We start from the raw sequence: 13,634 nt of genomic DNA on the forward strand, positions 1-13,634 counted from the left end.
CTGTGTTAGCAAAAATCTGTCTCCTAACATGTCTAGGCAGACTAGTACCTCTGTTGTGCCATTATCGTTGATGCCATATTTATCTCTGGTTTTCTTGATCTTTTCAGAAACCCCCTTAATGAATTTCTTTATTTCCTGAAAGGTAAGAGAGGAAATATCAGCATATGTTTCTCATTAACTTGGATGTGATCACTTAATAACAATCAGTAGTACATGATGGCTATTGCATTTTAGTGGTAGCTAAGCATGTGGTATCAAGTACACAAGTACCGATTCTGTTACAAAGTGGTTTTCCCCGAGGTCACCAGGCCACTAATATGCCATCATCAACTTCACTGGCTCCCACAGCACTGCTATCTAGGCCCCTACTATTCCACTCGGGGTGGAGAGCTCATTCTTACCTTCCTAGGATGCCAGGTGGCTGGCCTTCAGACACTCAATACAGGCATAACTGTACTGTTACACTTTGTCACTGTACATGGACCGATTCTCAGGGGATTCTTCTGAGGCTATGTTGAGGACTAAATACTACCAGTGAAAGCACAGCTTTAGACTCCCATGCATTTTTGAACATGTGCAACAAGCTTACATTCTTTTCAAAGGAAACACTGGCTGCTCCTAGCTCTCCTTGCTCTCACCCTCACCCTTATGTCTCAACCCACTCTGCACACACCTAGGACTCGCAGGGTTCCTGAAAATCATTGATAAAGCCATGAACAAGGAGCTGGGAATGTGGCTTTGTGGTAGAGTGCTTGCCTGGCATGCATGAAGCCCTGGGTTTGATTCCTCATTACCATCTAAACAGAAAAAGCCAGAAATGGTGCTGTGGCTCAAGGGGCAGAGTGCTGGTCTTGAGCAAAAGAAGCTCAGAGACAATGCCGGGGCCCTGAGTTTAAGTCCCAGGACTGGCAAAAACAAAACAACAGCAACAAAAACAAAAACAAAAACAAAGCTAGACAAGGTTTCTGCGAAACCTGGAAAAAAAATGGATTTTTTTTTTTTAGTACTGGGAATTTGATTTCAGGGTCTCTTGCTTGCTAGGTAGGTGTTCTACCATTTGAACCTAATCCCTAATCTATTATCTGTTATTTTGTCTTTTAGCAGTGTCTTGAAGTTTTGTCTCGGCTGGCTTCATACCTGTATCTTCTCCATAGCTGGAAACACAGGGACACACTACCATGCCTAATAGTGTCTCACTTTTTGCCCTACTTGGCATTGAACTATGACTGCCTGATCTTCACCTACCAAGTAGCTGAAATTACAGGCATGAGCCACTGCATCTGGCCAAAACACTTCAACTACTGTTTTTGGGACAGTCTCACTATATTGACTGAGCTGGTCATTTACTTCTAGGTTCAAATGATCATCTCATTTCAATCTCCCAAGTGACTGATACTACAGGCATACCACCATGCTTGGCTATGTTCTTATGTTTAAACAGCCTTAAGTCTCTTTTTGAGGCAGCATGCTATTAGTCATGTTACCTTACTTAAGTCAGAGGTACCAAGGGGCCAAAAAGAGGTCAGATGCTCTCTCTGAAGTCTGCCATCTCCAAAATCAGCTATCTGGACAGAATGGGTATGTAGTGGTACACTTAAGAGGTCCAAGGATTCAACAGGCCAGGACAGGAAGACAGAGTTCCAGGCCAGCCTGGACTACATAGTTAGAATGAGAAAAGGGCTGGGAAGGTGGCTCAGTGGTAGAGCGCTTGCCTTGCATGCATGAGGCCCTAGGTTCGATTCCTCAGCACCACATAAGCAAAAAAAAAAAAGAAAAAGAAAAAAGCCGGAAGTGGCACTGTGGCTCAAGTGGTAGAGCGCTAGCCTTGAGCTGAAGAGCTGAGGGATAGTGCCCAGGCCCAGAGTTCAGGACCTACGACCGGACCAAAAAAAAAAAAGCCTTAAAAAAAAATGAAAAAAGATAAGCTGGGCACTGTTGGCTCATGCCTGCAATCCTAGCTACTCATAAGGCTGAGATTTGAAGATCATGGTTCAAAGCCATCCTGAGCAGGACCGTCCATGAGACACATCTCCAATCAGCTATCAAGAGACCAGAAGTAGAGCTATGGCACAAAGTGGTTGAGCATTAGCCTTGAGCACAAAAGCTCAGGGAGAGTGTCCAAACACTAAGTTCAGGCCCCATGACCAACAACAACAACAAAAAAGATGTGTGAAGAAAAAATGAGGCCAAGCACTGGTGGCTCACACCTGTAATCCTAGCTATTCAGGAGCTCAGGAGGCTGAGATAGGAGGATGGAGAGTAAAGACTCTTATCTCCAATTAACCACAAAAAGCCAGAAGTGGAGCTGTGGCTCAAATGGTAGAGTGTTAGCCTTGAGCACAAAAGCTCAGGTATAGCACCCAGGCCCTGAGTTCAAGCTCCAGGGCTGGCAAAAAAAGGAAGGGGGGGGGGGGGAGGGAGAGAAGAAGAGAGAAAGAGAGGGAGAGAGAAAAAGAAAGAGGAAGAGAAAGAGAGAGGAAGGAAGGAAGGTAGGAAGAGAAAGGAAAAGGGGACAGGAGCAAGACCAAACACCTAGCAGACTCAGAAGTCGTCATCTGTGAGCTCTGCACACATAAGGAACAAAGACACAAATCACCATTACCCAGCAGCCACTGGGGAGAACTTCAAAGCAGTCACACACAGGAACATGCTTCCAGTGGCTTGCTTTACATAAAAAAGAATACCTTTCTTTCCTTACACAAGAGTTAGGGCTCACTTAGTGGAAACAAACACGGAAGTAAACTAAGAATTTGGCTGAACCAACCCATACGTACTAGAGAGAACACACAGCATGGCCAATGCAGGCAGTTAAGCACACAGGCAACCACAGCCTGCCTCGTCAGCTCTGGTGTGGGCTAGGGCTGGGGAACAACTGTTGCCTTACACAAATCTATTATGGCTAGTGGGTTTTTGACCCTCTCAGCAAATCTGAGTTTATCAGATTAGGAGCTATGGAATGGCATCTCCAGACCTGCAAAGTTTGTGCTACATGGGGCCAGCAGCACCAGCGTCCTCTTTTTTTTTTTTTTTTTTTTTGTGGTCGGTCATAGAGCTTGAACTCTGGGCCTGGGCGGTGTCCCTGAGCTATTCAGCTCATGGCAAATGCTCTACCACTTCAGCCACAGAGCCACTTCCGGTTTTCTGGTGGTTTATTGGAGATAAGAGTCTCACGGCTTTCCTGCCTGGGCTGGCTTTGAACTGCAATCCTCAGATCTCAGCCTCCTGAGTAGCTAGGATTGCAGTCATGAGCCACCAGTGCCCGGTCATTTAGTGTCCTCTGAACAGACAAATTCTGCTGGCAGGTGGTCATTTGAGAAATTGGCCAAAGGTAAGAAAATAAGTGGGCCAAAGAGAAGCCCGTGTTTGCCAGAACCAGGGTACAAAGAGCTGAAGGGCCGTGGGATAGATGCCCTTTATGCATGGCACTCACAGCATGCTCACACATCACCTCATTATATCTCTCGTAGCCTGTCTCAGTCAAGGTCTTTGAGTGGAGAGAAAAAAATAAGCAAACATAAGCATACAGAAAAAACAAATGATCATATAAAATAACATTTATTGAAATGAACTCCAGGACTCCAGGAAATGGAAACAAAACGTTTTCTTTCTTTGTTGTTTGTGCTTTCTTTCTGTCTTGTTTATTCACTTAAAGGTCTTTGGGAAGGTAAGGGGGGGGCAGACACAGAGATGGAAGGACAAAGAGTGAACAAATGCAGCAGTGGTACACACTAGACACTATGTGGAAAATGAACTGTACAGCTTATGGGTGGGGATGGGAGGGAAAAACTGGGAGAGAGAGAGGGAAGGGGTGGCATTGTCAAAAAAGAAATGTATCTATAACCTGAGTCATGTGACTGTAAACTGTCTGTACATAACCTTTATAATAGCAATAAAAAATTAACAAAAAAGAAAAAACAAATGGCAATTCTTATCAACTTAAAGGAAAAAATAAAGAAAAAGAGAAACAAAACTTGTAGGGAAAAAACAAAGGCACTTAACCTGAAGGCATGAAAACTTAGAAGGGACTTTTTAACTTTTCAGACCTCCACACAGGAGCAGGACAGGGGTCATTTAACAGAACATTCTTTTTTTTGTTGTTGTTGGTCCTGGGGCTTGAACTCTGGGTCTGGGCCTTTCCCTGTACTCTTCAACTCAAAGTGAGCACTCTATTGCTTGAACCACAGCACCACTTCTGGTTTTCTAGTGGTTTGTTGGAGATAAGAGTCTCATGGAATTTCCTGCCCCAGCTGGCTTTGAACTGTGATCCACAGATCTCAGCCTCCTGAGTAGCTAGGATTACAGGTGTGAGCCACCAGCACCCAGCTAACAGAACATTCTGATTTGAGCTTTGTTTCCTATTTTACCTCTGATAAGGGAAAGCTGTATATTCTCCTTGCCCTGTTGATCTTGTGCTATACATAATTATAATCAGTGCATTAAGGTGATAGACTATTTACCTTTTGTGTATCCTTTTGCTTGATTCTAACCAGAATTATAAACATGAAAGAGGTACTTAGGCAACAATCAAAAGAATCTCAAAGGGTATCAAGGTCACAACTCCTAGAAAATGGAATGTTAACTCAATGATGTTACTAATGATGATGGGTTTGGCATGACGGGAAAATATGGCTGACAAATAAGAATGAAGGCAGGGTAACAGGGATAAGGACAGGGCTGAAAAAGGAAAAATTAGTTCTCAATGCATTTTTCTTCTAAGAGGGAGTTGCTTCTGAATAAGGCATGAGACAAACTATATTGGCTAATGAGATTTGCTGAGGCTATTTTTGAGCTTCTTAATAACTGAGCAATTGGGGTTAAGACTAAAGTAACCTCTGATCATATAAAATTATATTTATCAAAATAAACTAAAAAAAGAATAAAGCAAGTTGAGTGCCAGTTGATCATGCCTCTAATCCTAGCTACTTCGGAGGCTCAGATCTGAATACTGAGGTGGGCAAGAAAGTCCATGAGATTCTTTTTTTTTTTTTGGGGTCCAGCCGTGGGCCTGAACTCTGGGCCTAGGCGCTGTCCCTCAGCTCTTCAGCTCAAGCCTAGTGCTCTACCACTTGAGCCACAGCGCCACTTCCAGCTTTTTCTGCTTATGTGGTGCTGAGGAACTGAACCCAGGGCCTCATGCATGCAAGGCAAGCACTCTACCACTTAGCCACCTTCCCAGCCCTCCATGAGATTCTTATGTACAGTTAACCATCAAAAAGCCAAAAGTGGAGCTGTAGTTCAAGTGGCAGAGTGCTAGGCTTATGCATAAAAGCTCAGGGACAGCACCCAGATCCTGAATTCAAGCCCCAGGACTAGCACACTCACATACAAACTAAAACTGAAGCTAAACTAAACTAAACTAAGATAAAACCCCATTTATAAAATCTACTGGTCACCAAGTGAGATGGTTCATGCTGGTAATCCTATTTACTTGGGAGTCAGGCAGCAGAATTAAGAGTTTAAGGCCATTCTGAACTACACAACAAGACCCAACAAAATACAGAAATCAAAAAGGGCTGTGGTTGTGGCAGTGCTCAACAGGAGAGTGCTTGCCTAGCATTCACTTTGGGCTTCATTCTCAGCCCTGGGTCGGGAGGGGGAGGAGAGGGAGAGAATCCACCGGCCAGCAGTAGGACAGGCAGTGCGCCCAGCCTCAGTCAAGCTGAGCGCAATGGCACCACCTGGCGGAGCATACCTGCAGGAAGCTGTCTTGGCAGCAGAGGAACTCGCTCTTCTTCATGATGGACTCGGTGGTCAGCGTGAGCTCGTTTTTACTGAGAGCAGGCTCACTCTGACAAGGGAATACTGCCTGCAGATCAAGGGCAACAGCATACGTGTGAAGGGGAGAGGAAAGAGGGGGTTAGTACTAGGTGAGGATTGTGCAAGAGATAAAATAGCACTCAGAACCAGCTTCTAGCAACTTGAGGCTTTTCTCAAACAAACTGTACTCTACTTTCACACAAAGAGGAAACCAGGTAACTTGTACTCCATCTTACATAAAGTTCATGCTACTCGATAGGTGCTGCTCTGGTATTTCTCAACCTTCTTCCAAAGCAGGTGTGTATTAAACACATACACTGTTGTTTAAAAGAAATATATTCCAAGTTTGGTTAGGAGTTGGAGATATGTCTCAACTAGAGTGCCAGCCTTGAGCAGAAAAAAGCTGAGCAAGAGCCTGAGGCCCTAGTTCAAGCTCCAGTATAGGTGTGCATGAGTGTGCACGCATGTGCACACATGTGCGTGCACGCGCGCATCAAGCTCATGGGATTGTGCCAAAGTTTCAATGGCTGCTTATCATTTTAGTGTGTGGGCAGACAATGGTGTATTTCCCCACTCTCTGATGACGGTTTGCCTCTACTGTTGATAGATCAGAAAACATTCTTGGCATACTTAGGCCACTCATGTAAGGCAAATTTCCCAAAGTGTAACTTCTGAGTTAAAAGTACATACCTAAGTCCACATTAAAATTGACAAAGTACCCCCCAAACTACAACCCAACTAAAGTGCACGAAGAGTTTATGTTCCAACAGCCATGACTTATAAGCCTTGTCTCCAATACACTCTACTAGACATGAGAGACTTTGTGCCTCTTCCAATGCATTTTATCACTACCAGTACTAGACTTTTAAAATGAAAGAGTACTCTCCCAGTTACTACTAGAAAATTACACAGAGCAATACAAAGAGAGAAAAGACACAAATCCAGTGCTTGGAGGAATGACTGAAGTCTGAATCTGAAGTGATATTCCTAATGGTACTTATACCCTAAAAAAAGCATCTTTAGAAGCTGGATACAGGTGGCTCAAACCTGCAACCCTAAACTACTTGGGAGGTTGAGATCAGGAGAATTGTGATTTGAGGCCACCCCAGCCAGAAATCTGCAATCTCCAAGAAAGAAGCCAGGAGTGATGGTATGTGCCTGTCATTTTAACTATGGTAGGAAGCAAAAAATAGGATTGTGGTCCAAGCATGGACCTGGGCAAAAAGTGAGACCCTACTAAAAAATAACCACTTCAAAAAAAGGGTTGGAGGTGTGGCTTTGTGGTGAGTATTTACCTAGCAAACATGGGGCTTTGGATTCAAACCCATCCCTCCCACTCCCAGCAGCCAGGTGCTTACACCTGTAATCCTAGCTACTGAGAAGGCTGAAATCTGAGTATTGTGGTTTGAATCCAGTTCCTCCCCTCCCCCACCAATCTACACACACACACACACACACACACACACACACACACACACACACACACACACACACACACACACACACACACACACACACACACACACACACACACCACACACACACGCGCACACTCGTTTGGGTGGTAGGCAAAGGAAGGGAGGGTATACAGGAATGGAGGGAGGAAGGGTGAGAAAATGCAGTTATTATATTCAATGTGGTATCAACTATGTAAACTGAGGGTAAGGACTGAACGGAGAAAGTAGTGGAGAACAAAGGAAGGTGTAACATTGACCAAGAAACATGGTTCTTACAATCTTATGGAATGTTACCCTTTGAATGATTAAACAACAACAGCAATAATAATAATGAAAAATAAATAAAAATTATTAAAAAAAAAAGAAGTGAAGGTGTGGCTCAAGTGGTATAGTGTTAGCCTTGAGCACAAAAGCTAAGGGATAGTGCCCAGTCTCTGAGTTTAAGCCACAGACTGGCAAACACACACACATAGAAAGAATCCCCAGAAACCCTCTAGGCCCAAGTGGTATTAATCTTACCTTGATGTTGTCCAGAACTCTTTTAAATTCCAGAGGCTCATCTTTCCCCTCCATGGCTGCAGGATCTAAGCCATCGCCCCCGTAGATGAACTGGATAATATCACCAGTGGAGCTTCGGACTGTCAGATCATATTGGGAGCAAAGGTCTTCCAGGGATTTGACCAGCCTTCTCTAAAGAAAAAAAGGAGAAAGCTCAGCTGCCCTTACAAGGCTGGTCATGTGTGCAGTGATGAGACTGTAACTCCAAGTTTCAACGTTATAAGCTCTATCTATTTACTTGCTTTTGCAATGCTCAGGACCAACCTGAAGCTCTGCACACTCTAGCTAGGCAAGCACTGCCACGGAGCCTCATCCCCAGGATACAGGTAGTATCTTTGACTAGAAATCCCTTACGAGAGCTGGCTGCTGGTGGCTCATGCCTGTAATCCTAGCTACTTACCAGGCTAAAACCAGCCTGAGCAGGAAAGTCTGTGAGACTCTTATCTTTAATTAACCACCTGAAAACCAGAAGTGGTGCTGTGCTCAAAGTGGTAGAACACTAGCTTAAAGGAAAAGAGCTCAGGGAAATTGCCCAGGCCTGAGTTCAAGCCTGAGTTAAAAAAAAAAAATCCCTTAAGACAATACCCTTGCTTGAGAGTAACAAGACCTCATTTGCCTGTGCTGTGAGCATCAGCACATGCTCCAACCTCCAGTGTCACAGTGCTCTATAGAATACCTGCCATTTCAGGTGCTATCACAATACCAGATCTCTAACTCTACTACATAGCTTTAATAACAAAAACAGCTTAGTACTGGCACAAAAATGGACCTGAAGATCAATGGAACAGATTAGAAGACCCAGAAATAAAACCATACACTTACAGTTACCTGATATTTGGTAAGGGAGCCAAAAACATACAGTGAAAAAAAATAGTCTTTTCAATAATCGGTGTTGGGAAAATTGGGCATATATATGCAGAAAACTAAAGGTGGATCCCTGCTTGTCACCATGCACTAACTAATATCAATTCAAAGTGGCTCAAAGACCTCAACGTCATAACGGAAACTTTGAAACTACTGCAAGAGAGAGTAGGAGAAACATTAGAACTTACAGGTATAGGTAGAAATTCTTAAGAGTCCCAGAGGCACAACAGATAGGAAAGACTTGTCAAGTGAGATTATATCAAAATAAAAAATTTCTGCACATCCAAGGACATAGTTCCTCAACAGCCAAAAAACTGGAAGAAGATCTTTATCAGCAATACATCAGACAAAGGCATAGTATATAGAAGGAGCTCAAGAAACTAACCCTTCCCAAACCTAATAAACCAATCACTAAATAGGCAAGGGAGCTAAGTAGAGACTTCTCAGAAGAATGGCAAAGAAACTCATAAGGAAATGTTCATCATCCCTGGCCATAAAGGAAATGAATATCAAAACAACTCTGAGATTGTATCTCACCCCAGTTAGATTGGCCAATATTGTGAATCTGAAAAACAACAAATGTTGGCAGGGATGTGGGGGAAAAGGAACCCTACTGCACTGCTGGTGGGAATGTAAACTAGTATAATCACTTTGGACAGCAGTCTGGAGATTCCTCAAAGATATGATAAGGACACTTGCATATTCATGTTCATTGTCGCCCTATTCACTATAGCCAAGATGTGGAAACAGCCCCACAATAGATGAGTGGATCCAAAAAATGTGGTACCTATACACAATGGAATTTTACATAATCAGTAGAATAAAATAATGTCATCTGCAGGGAAATGGATGGAACTAGAACAAATCATGTTAAATTAGGTAAGCCAAGCTCAGAGAGACAAACGGCACATGTTCTCTCTGATCTGAGGAAATTAGATCTAAAATACACTGGGATATGATAAATTATACAGGATTCTAGACACTCACACACAGTAAAACCAGAAGAGACCAAAAGACCAAGTCTTAGGAGAGAAACAGAAAAGTGTAATGCCTAAGTGCCTCTTCATATTTATATGAAATAATATACATACTGAAATGAAACAAGAGACCTCTTTTTCTTTTTCTATAGGTTTTAGTTTCTGATGATTCTGTCTTCTTTTCCTTATGTCTGATGTATTCAAGTGTACATCTTTAGAAGCGCTGGGGGAAGGGGAAAAGGGTGAAAAAGTGTGGCTGTGGAGCTCAATAGACACTGATGCAAGTGAACTATACAACTCATGGGTGGAGACGGGAGGGAGGGACTGGGAGAGAAAGATGGAACCGAAGACACTGTATGAAAGGAAATGACCCATGTAACTGTAATCCCTCTGTACATCACCTCTGTGGTAACAATAAAGAAAATTAATTAAAAAAAAAAAGGAATATCTGCCATTTAAACTGCAATTACTTTCACCTCCCCAAGGGCTTGAAAACAGTTTCCTGAGGCCATTTTTGCCTTCCCTTTCTTCCTCTCTAAGGTATAAATTCATGCAATAGTTTTTGAATTTCTAAAAACAAGCTAGGGCCCCTGCAGACTTCAACATGAATTAGAGAATCAGGTGTTGGTCCTTTTGTGGGACAGAGCAGTAAGAGAAAACAAGGACAGCATTGTGATTGAAGCAGAGGGCAGCAACCATTTCTCAAATCTGCTCAGAGAGAACTTTCTAGCACTAGCCAGCAGTGAGATGATGGCTCAGTGCATGAAAGAAAAATAGTGGGGAGGAGGGAGAAATTTTCCTCTAGGCAACTTAAAAAACCAAATTCCCTCATGCCAGAACTAATTTCTTCTAGGTTAACACACTGTTCTGGGAAAGTCATACTGTATACTTCAAAAAACAAAATCAAAACACATCATGGATAGAGTGGTAAAAGCATTTCACAGTCTGTTGGGTTTCTGACAAAAGCTGCATGCTGAAACTGAAGGGCGGTTTCCCATCATAATAAGATGAGTAAGAGGACCAGATAATGACAAGGGAGGTGCAGAAGAATTGGGAACCAGGTGTCTACTGACTGTTTTCACTCTCACCCTCTTGATTGTTCTAGCCCATTTATACCTCTGGTTTACTCATCCTAGTTTCTTGTCTTACAAAAAAGAGCCATGCTTCACAGGGCAACAGAGAGGACACAAAGCAAAAGGAAGGTCAACTGGCAGAGTTAAAAACATTAAAAACTTTGCTTTGTATGTCCCTCCCCCACAGTATAACCCGTGCTTTCACTATATTTGATGTAGGTATAATTTGTGGAGGGGAAGGGGAAAAACAAGTCGTTTAAATAGGGATACAGGTGGACCCATTGCAACAATGAGAAGTACATGTCGTTATGTGGAAAACGAACTTTACAACTTGATGAGGGGGGGGCGGGGAGGATCGGGTGGGGGGGTGGGAGGGGAGGATGGGAAGGGATGGGAAGGGGAAACAAAGGAGGGGGCTACAATGCTTGATAAGAAATATACTCATTATCTTGCCCATGTAATTGTAACCCCTCTGTACAGTATTTTCATAATAAAACAACAACAACAACAAAAAACCATTATAAGCTTTTGAAGGCTAGGGCTACTGCTCAGGAGTAGAGTGTTTGCCTAGCATTTGTGAGGCCCAGCATATGTGAATGTGTGTGTGTCTTTATATACACACAGCAGTTATTTATGCAGTAGGGAGCAGAAATGACAACCGGAGTCTGAAGAGTCCCACTGATGTGCTCTTATGAAGGAACTTGGAGGGACCAGTTTTTATTCCTCTGCCACTAGATACATATGTGACAAAGTCTGAGAAGCACAGGAACAGAAAACCCTTTAGTTTAGCCTTGTACCTCAGGACCTTCCATCCCATGGCTAAATATCTCTGGAAAAGCGGCACTGTTTACGTGTTCCAGCCCTCCAGTGGGCCCTGGAGCCAATATGCATGGTAGTAACAACTGACAGGATCATTGCCAGATGAGAGGCACTCACTACCTCCCCATTTTCATGTATTAGGTAAGAAGTAGACACAGGGAGGTGAGATGATGTATCCTGGACAACACTCCGCATACCTTCTTATCTCAGGGAGCCCTGACCAGTGTGGCTCTTCCCTGTTCTATCATTCAAGGTACACCGCATGACGTGGGACCACATGATGTGGGGTGCTGGTGGCTCACGCCTGTAATCCTAGCTACTCAGGAGGCTGAGACATGAGGATCCCAGTTCAAAGCCACCCAGGGCAGGAAAGTCCATGAGACTCTTATCTCCAATAAATTACTTAGAAAAGGCTGGAAGTGGCCCTGTGGCTCAAGTGGTAGACAGATAGCCTTGAGCAAAAGTAGCTCAGAGATAGCGCCCAGGCCTTGAACTGCTCTTTCCCCTCAAAAATCAATTTATTTAGCTTGTTTATTAGCTTATAATAGATACACAGAGCAAGGTTTGGTTACTTTCACTGTCTTATTTGTTTTTGTTATTTATTTTCTGTATACATATAACTTTCAGTACAAAGACTGGATAAAATATTACTCATTACAAACACAAATTCACTTAGCAGTCAAACCCACAGAGCTGTCCTGCTCTGCTGCTAATGACCTATATTTCTTCAGGTTACCTGCATGTATCCTGTTTCAGCTGTTTTTACGGCTGTGTCCACTAGACCTTCCCGACCGGCCATTGTGTGGAAGAAGAATTCGGTTGGTGTTAAACCGGAATAAAAGCTATTGGCCACAAAGCCTTTGGCAGCTGGGAGCTAGGGAGATTTAAAAAAAAAAAAAATTTAAGTGCAAGATCCATATCTAAAATCCATCCAACCCCCCCCCCCCCAAAAGTCCCACCTTTGGACTATAAATACCCAGCTAGAGTTCTTTATTAAACAGCAGGCATTGGGCTGGGAAGGTGGCTCAGTGGTAGAGCGCATGCCTTGCATGCCAGAGGCCCTGGGTTCGATTCCTCAGCACCACATAAGCAAAAAGAAAAAAAAAAAGCTGGAAGTGGCACTGTGGCTCAAGTGGTAGAACGCTAGCCTTGAGCTGAAGAGCTGAGGGACAGCACACAGGCCCAGAGTTCAGGCTCCATGACCGGACCCCTCCCCGCCCCCCCCCCCCCCAAAATAAACAGCAGGCATTGTACGCCTTGCCTAGAAGAGAAAAGGTTTGTATGGACCATCCTTGAAGATGCAGAGGGCGAGCTCTCAGAGGGGCCTGGCGCAGGTATCAAAGGCAGGCAAGTGGCTCAGGAGCGGGAAACCTGAACTCAGGCTGCTGGTGCAGAGGCAGGCAAGCAGTAAGGACCTCAGAGGGCACCCCCCTCTCTTCCTGGGAAATGACTTCCCATAAGACATCCTTCCTAAGGGCCAGACCTGCTCTCCTCCAAATCATCACCATGTGTATGTAATGAACATGGTTTCTTTCTGGGACCCAAAAGATGCTCTGAAAGTAGACTGTAGTAATGATCACAAACTACAAATACACGAAGACACTGAATTGTGAGCAAATATGACAGACCAAATATATCTCAATATAGTGTAAAAACTTACAGACCTATGCAAGTACTGCATGCAGTGGCCAACAGCCTTTGATCAGGATAGGTCTGAGTTCCTCAGAAGACAGTCCATGTAGGGGCCTTTCAAGTTCTGCTCCACTAGTGCTTACCTTTGAGTGTTTTTCAAAGTGAGGCAAGGACCTGTTTTCAAAGCCATCTGGCACTCGAGAGCCACTGATGGCTTGCTGTCCCACACAGGCAATCATCTGTGATATGTTAATGAAGGAACCTGGGGAGACAAGACAGAAAAATAATAGCAAGAATAATAAATGGAAGTGTAAGCACATCAGGGGGATAAAACAGGAGTATGACATAGCACAGCCCTCATCCTTAACAGGCTCACAGGCCAAGGGTGCTGAAGGACAGAGCCACAGCAAGGCAGGGCAAGGCAAGGCAAGGCGGAGCTGTCAGTCACAGTAGGAAGGTAGGGGGAGGGTATAGGGTATGTACCAGGAACAGAAAAG

The 13,634-nt window shown here is 43.8% G+C and overlaps 1 protein-coding gene across 1 annotated transcript in view; it reads right to left on the reverse strand.

The window, feature by feature from the left end:
* Polr3a (RNA polymerase III subunit A) overlaps window positions 1–13,634 on the reverse strand; it is a 48,165-nt gene that overhangs the window by 11,562 nt on the left and 22,969 nt on the right. Inside the window, exons 18-22 of the mRNA XM_070020699.1 lie at window positions 13,281–13,399; window positions 12,242–12,379; window positions 7,734–7,904; window positions 5,693–5,806; window positions 49–135 (exon numbers count right to left, since the gene is read on the reverse strand). Coding sequence (XP_069876800.1) covers window positions 49–135; window positions 5,693–5,806; window positions 7,734–7,904; window positions 12,242–12,379; window positions 13,281–13,399 — 629 coding nt within the window. The remainder of the gene's footprint in view (window positions 1–48; window positions 136–5,692; window positions 5,807–7,733; window positions 7,905–12,241; window positions 12,380–13,280; window positions 13,400–13,634) is intronic.

The sequence above is a fragment of the Dipodomys merriami genome, unplaced genomic scaffold (genome assembly GCF_024711535.1).
Source record: "Dipodomys merriami isolate MVZ:Mamm:240054 unplaced genomic scaffold, mDipMer1.0.p SCAF_14, whole genome shotgun sequence".
In the NCBI taxonomy this organism is placed as follows: domain Eukaryota; kingdom Metazoa; phylum Chordata; class Mammalia; order Rodentia; family Heteromyidae; genus Dipodomys; species Dipodomys merriami.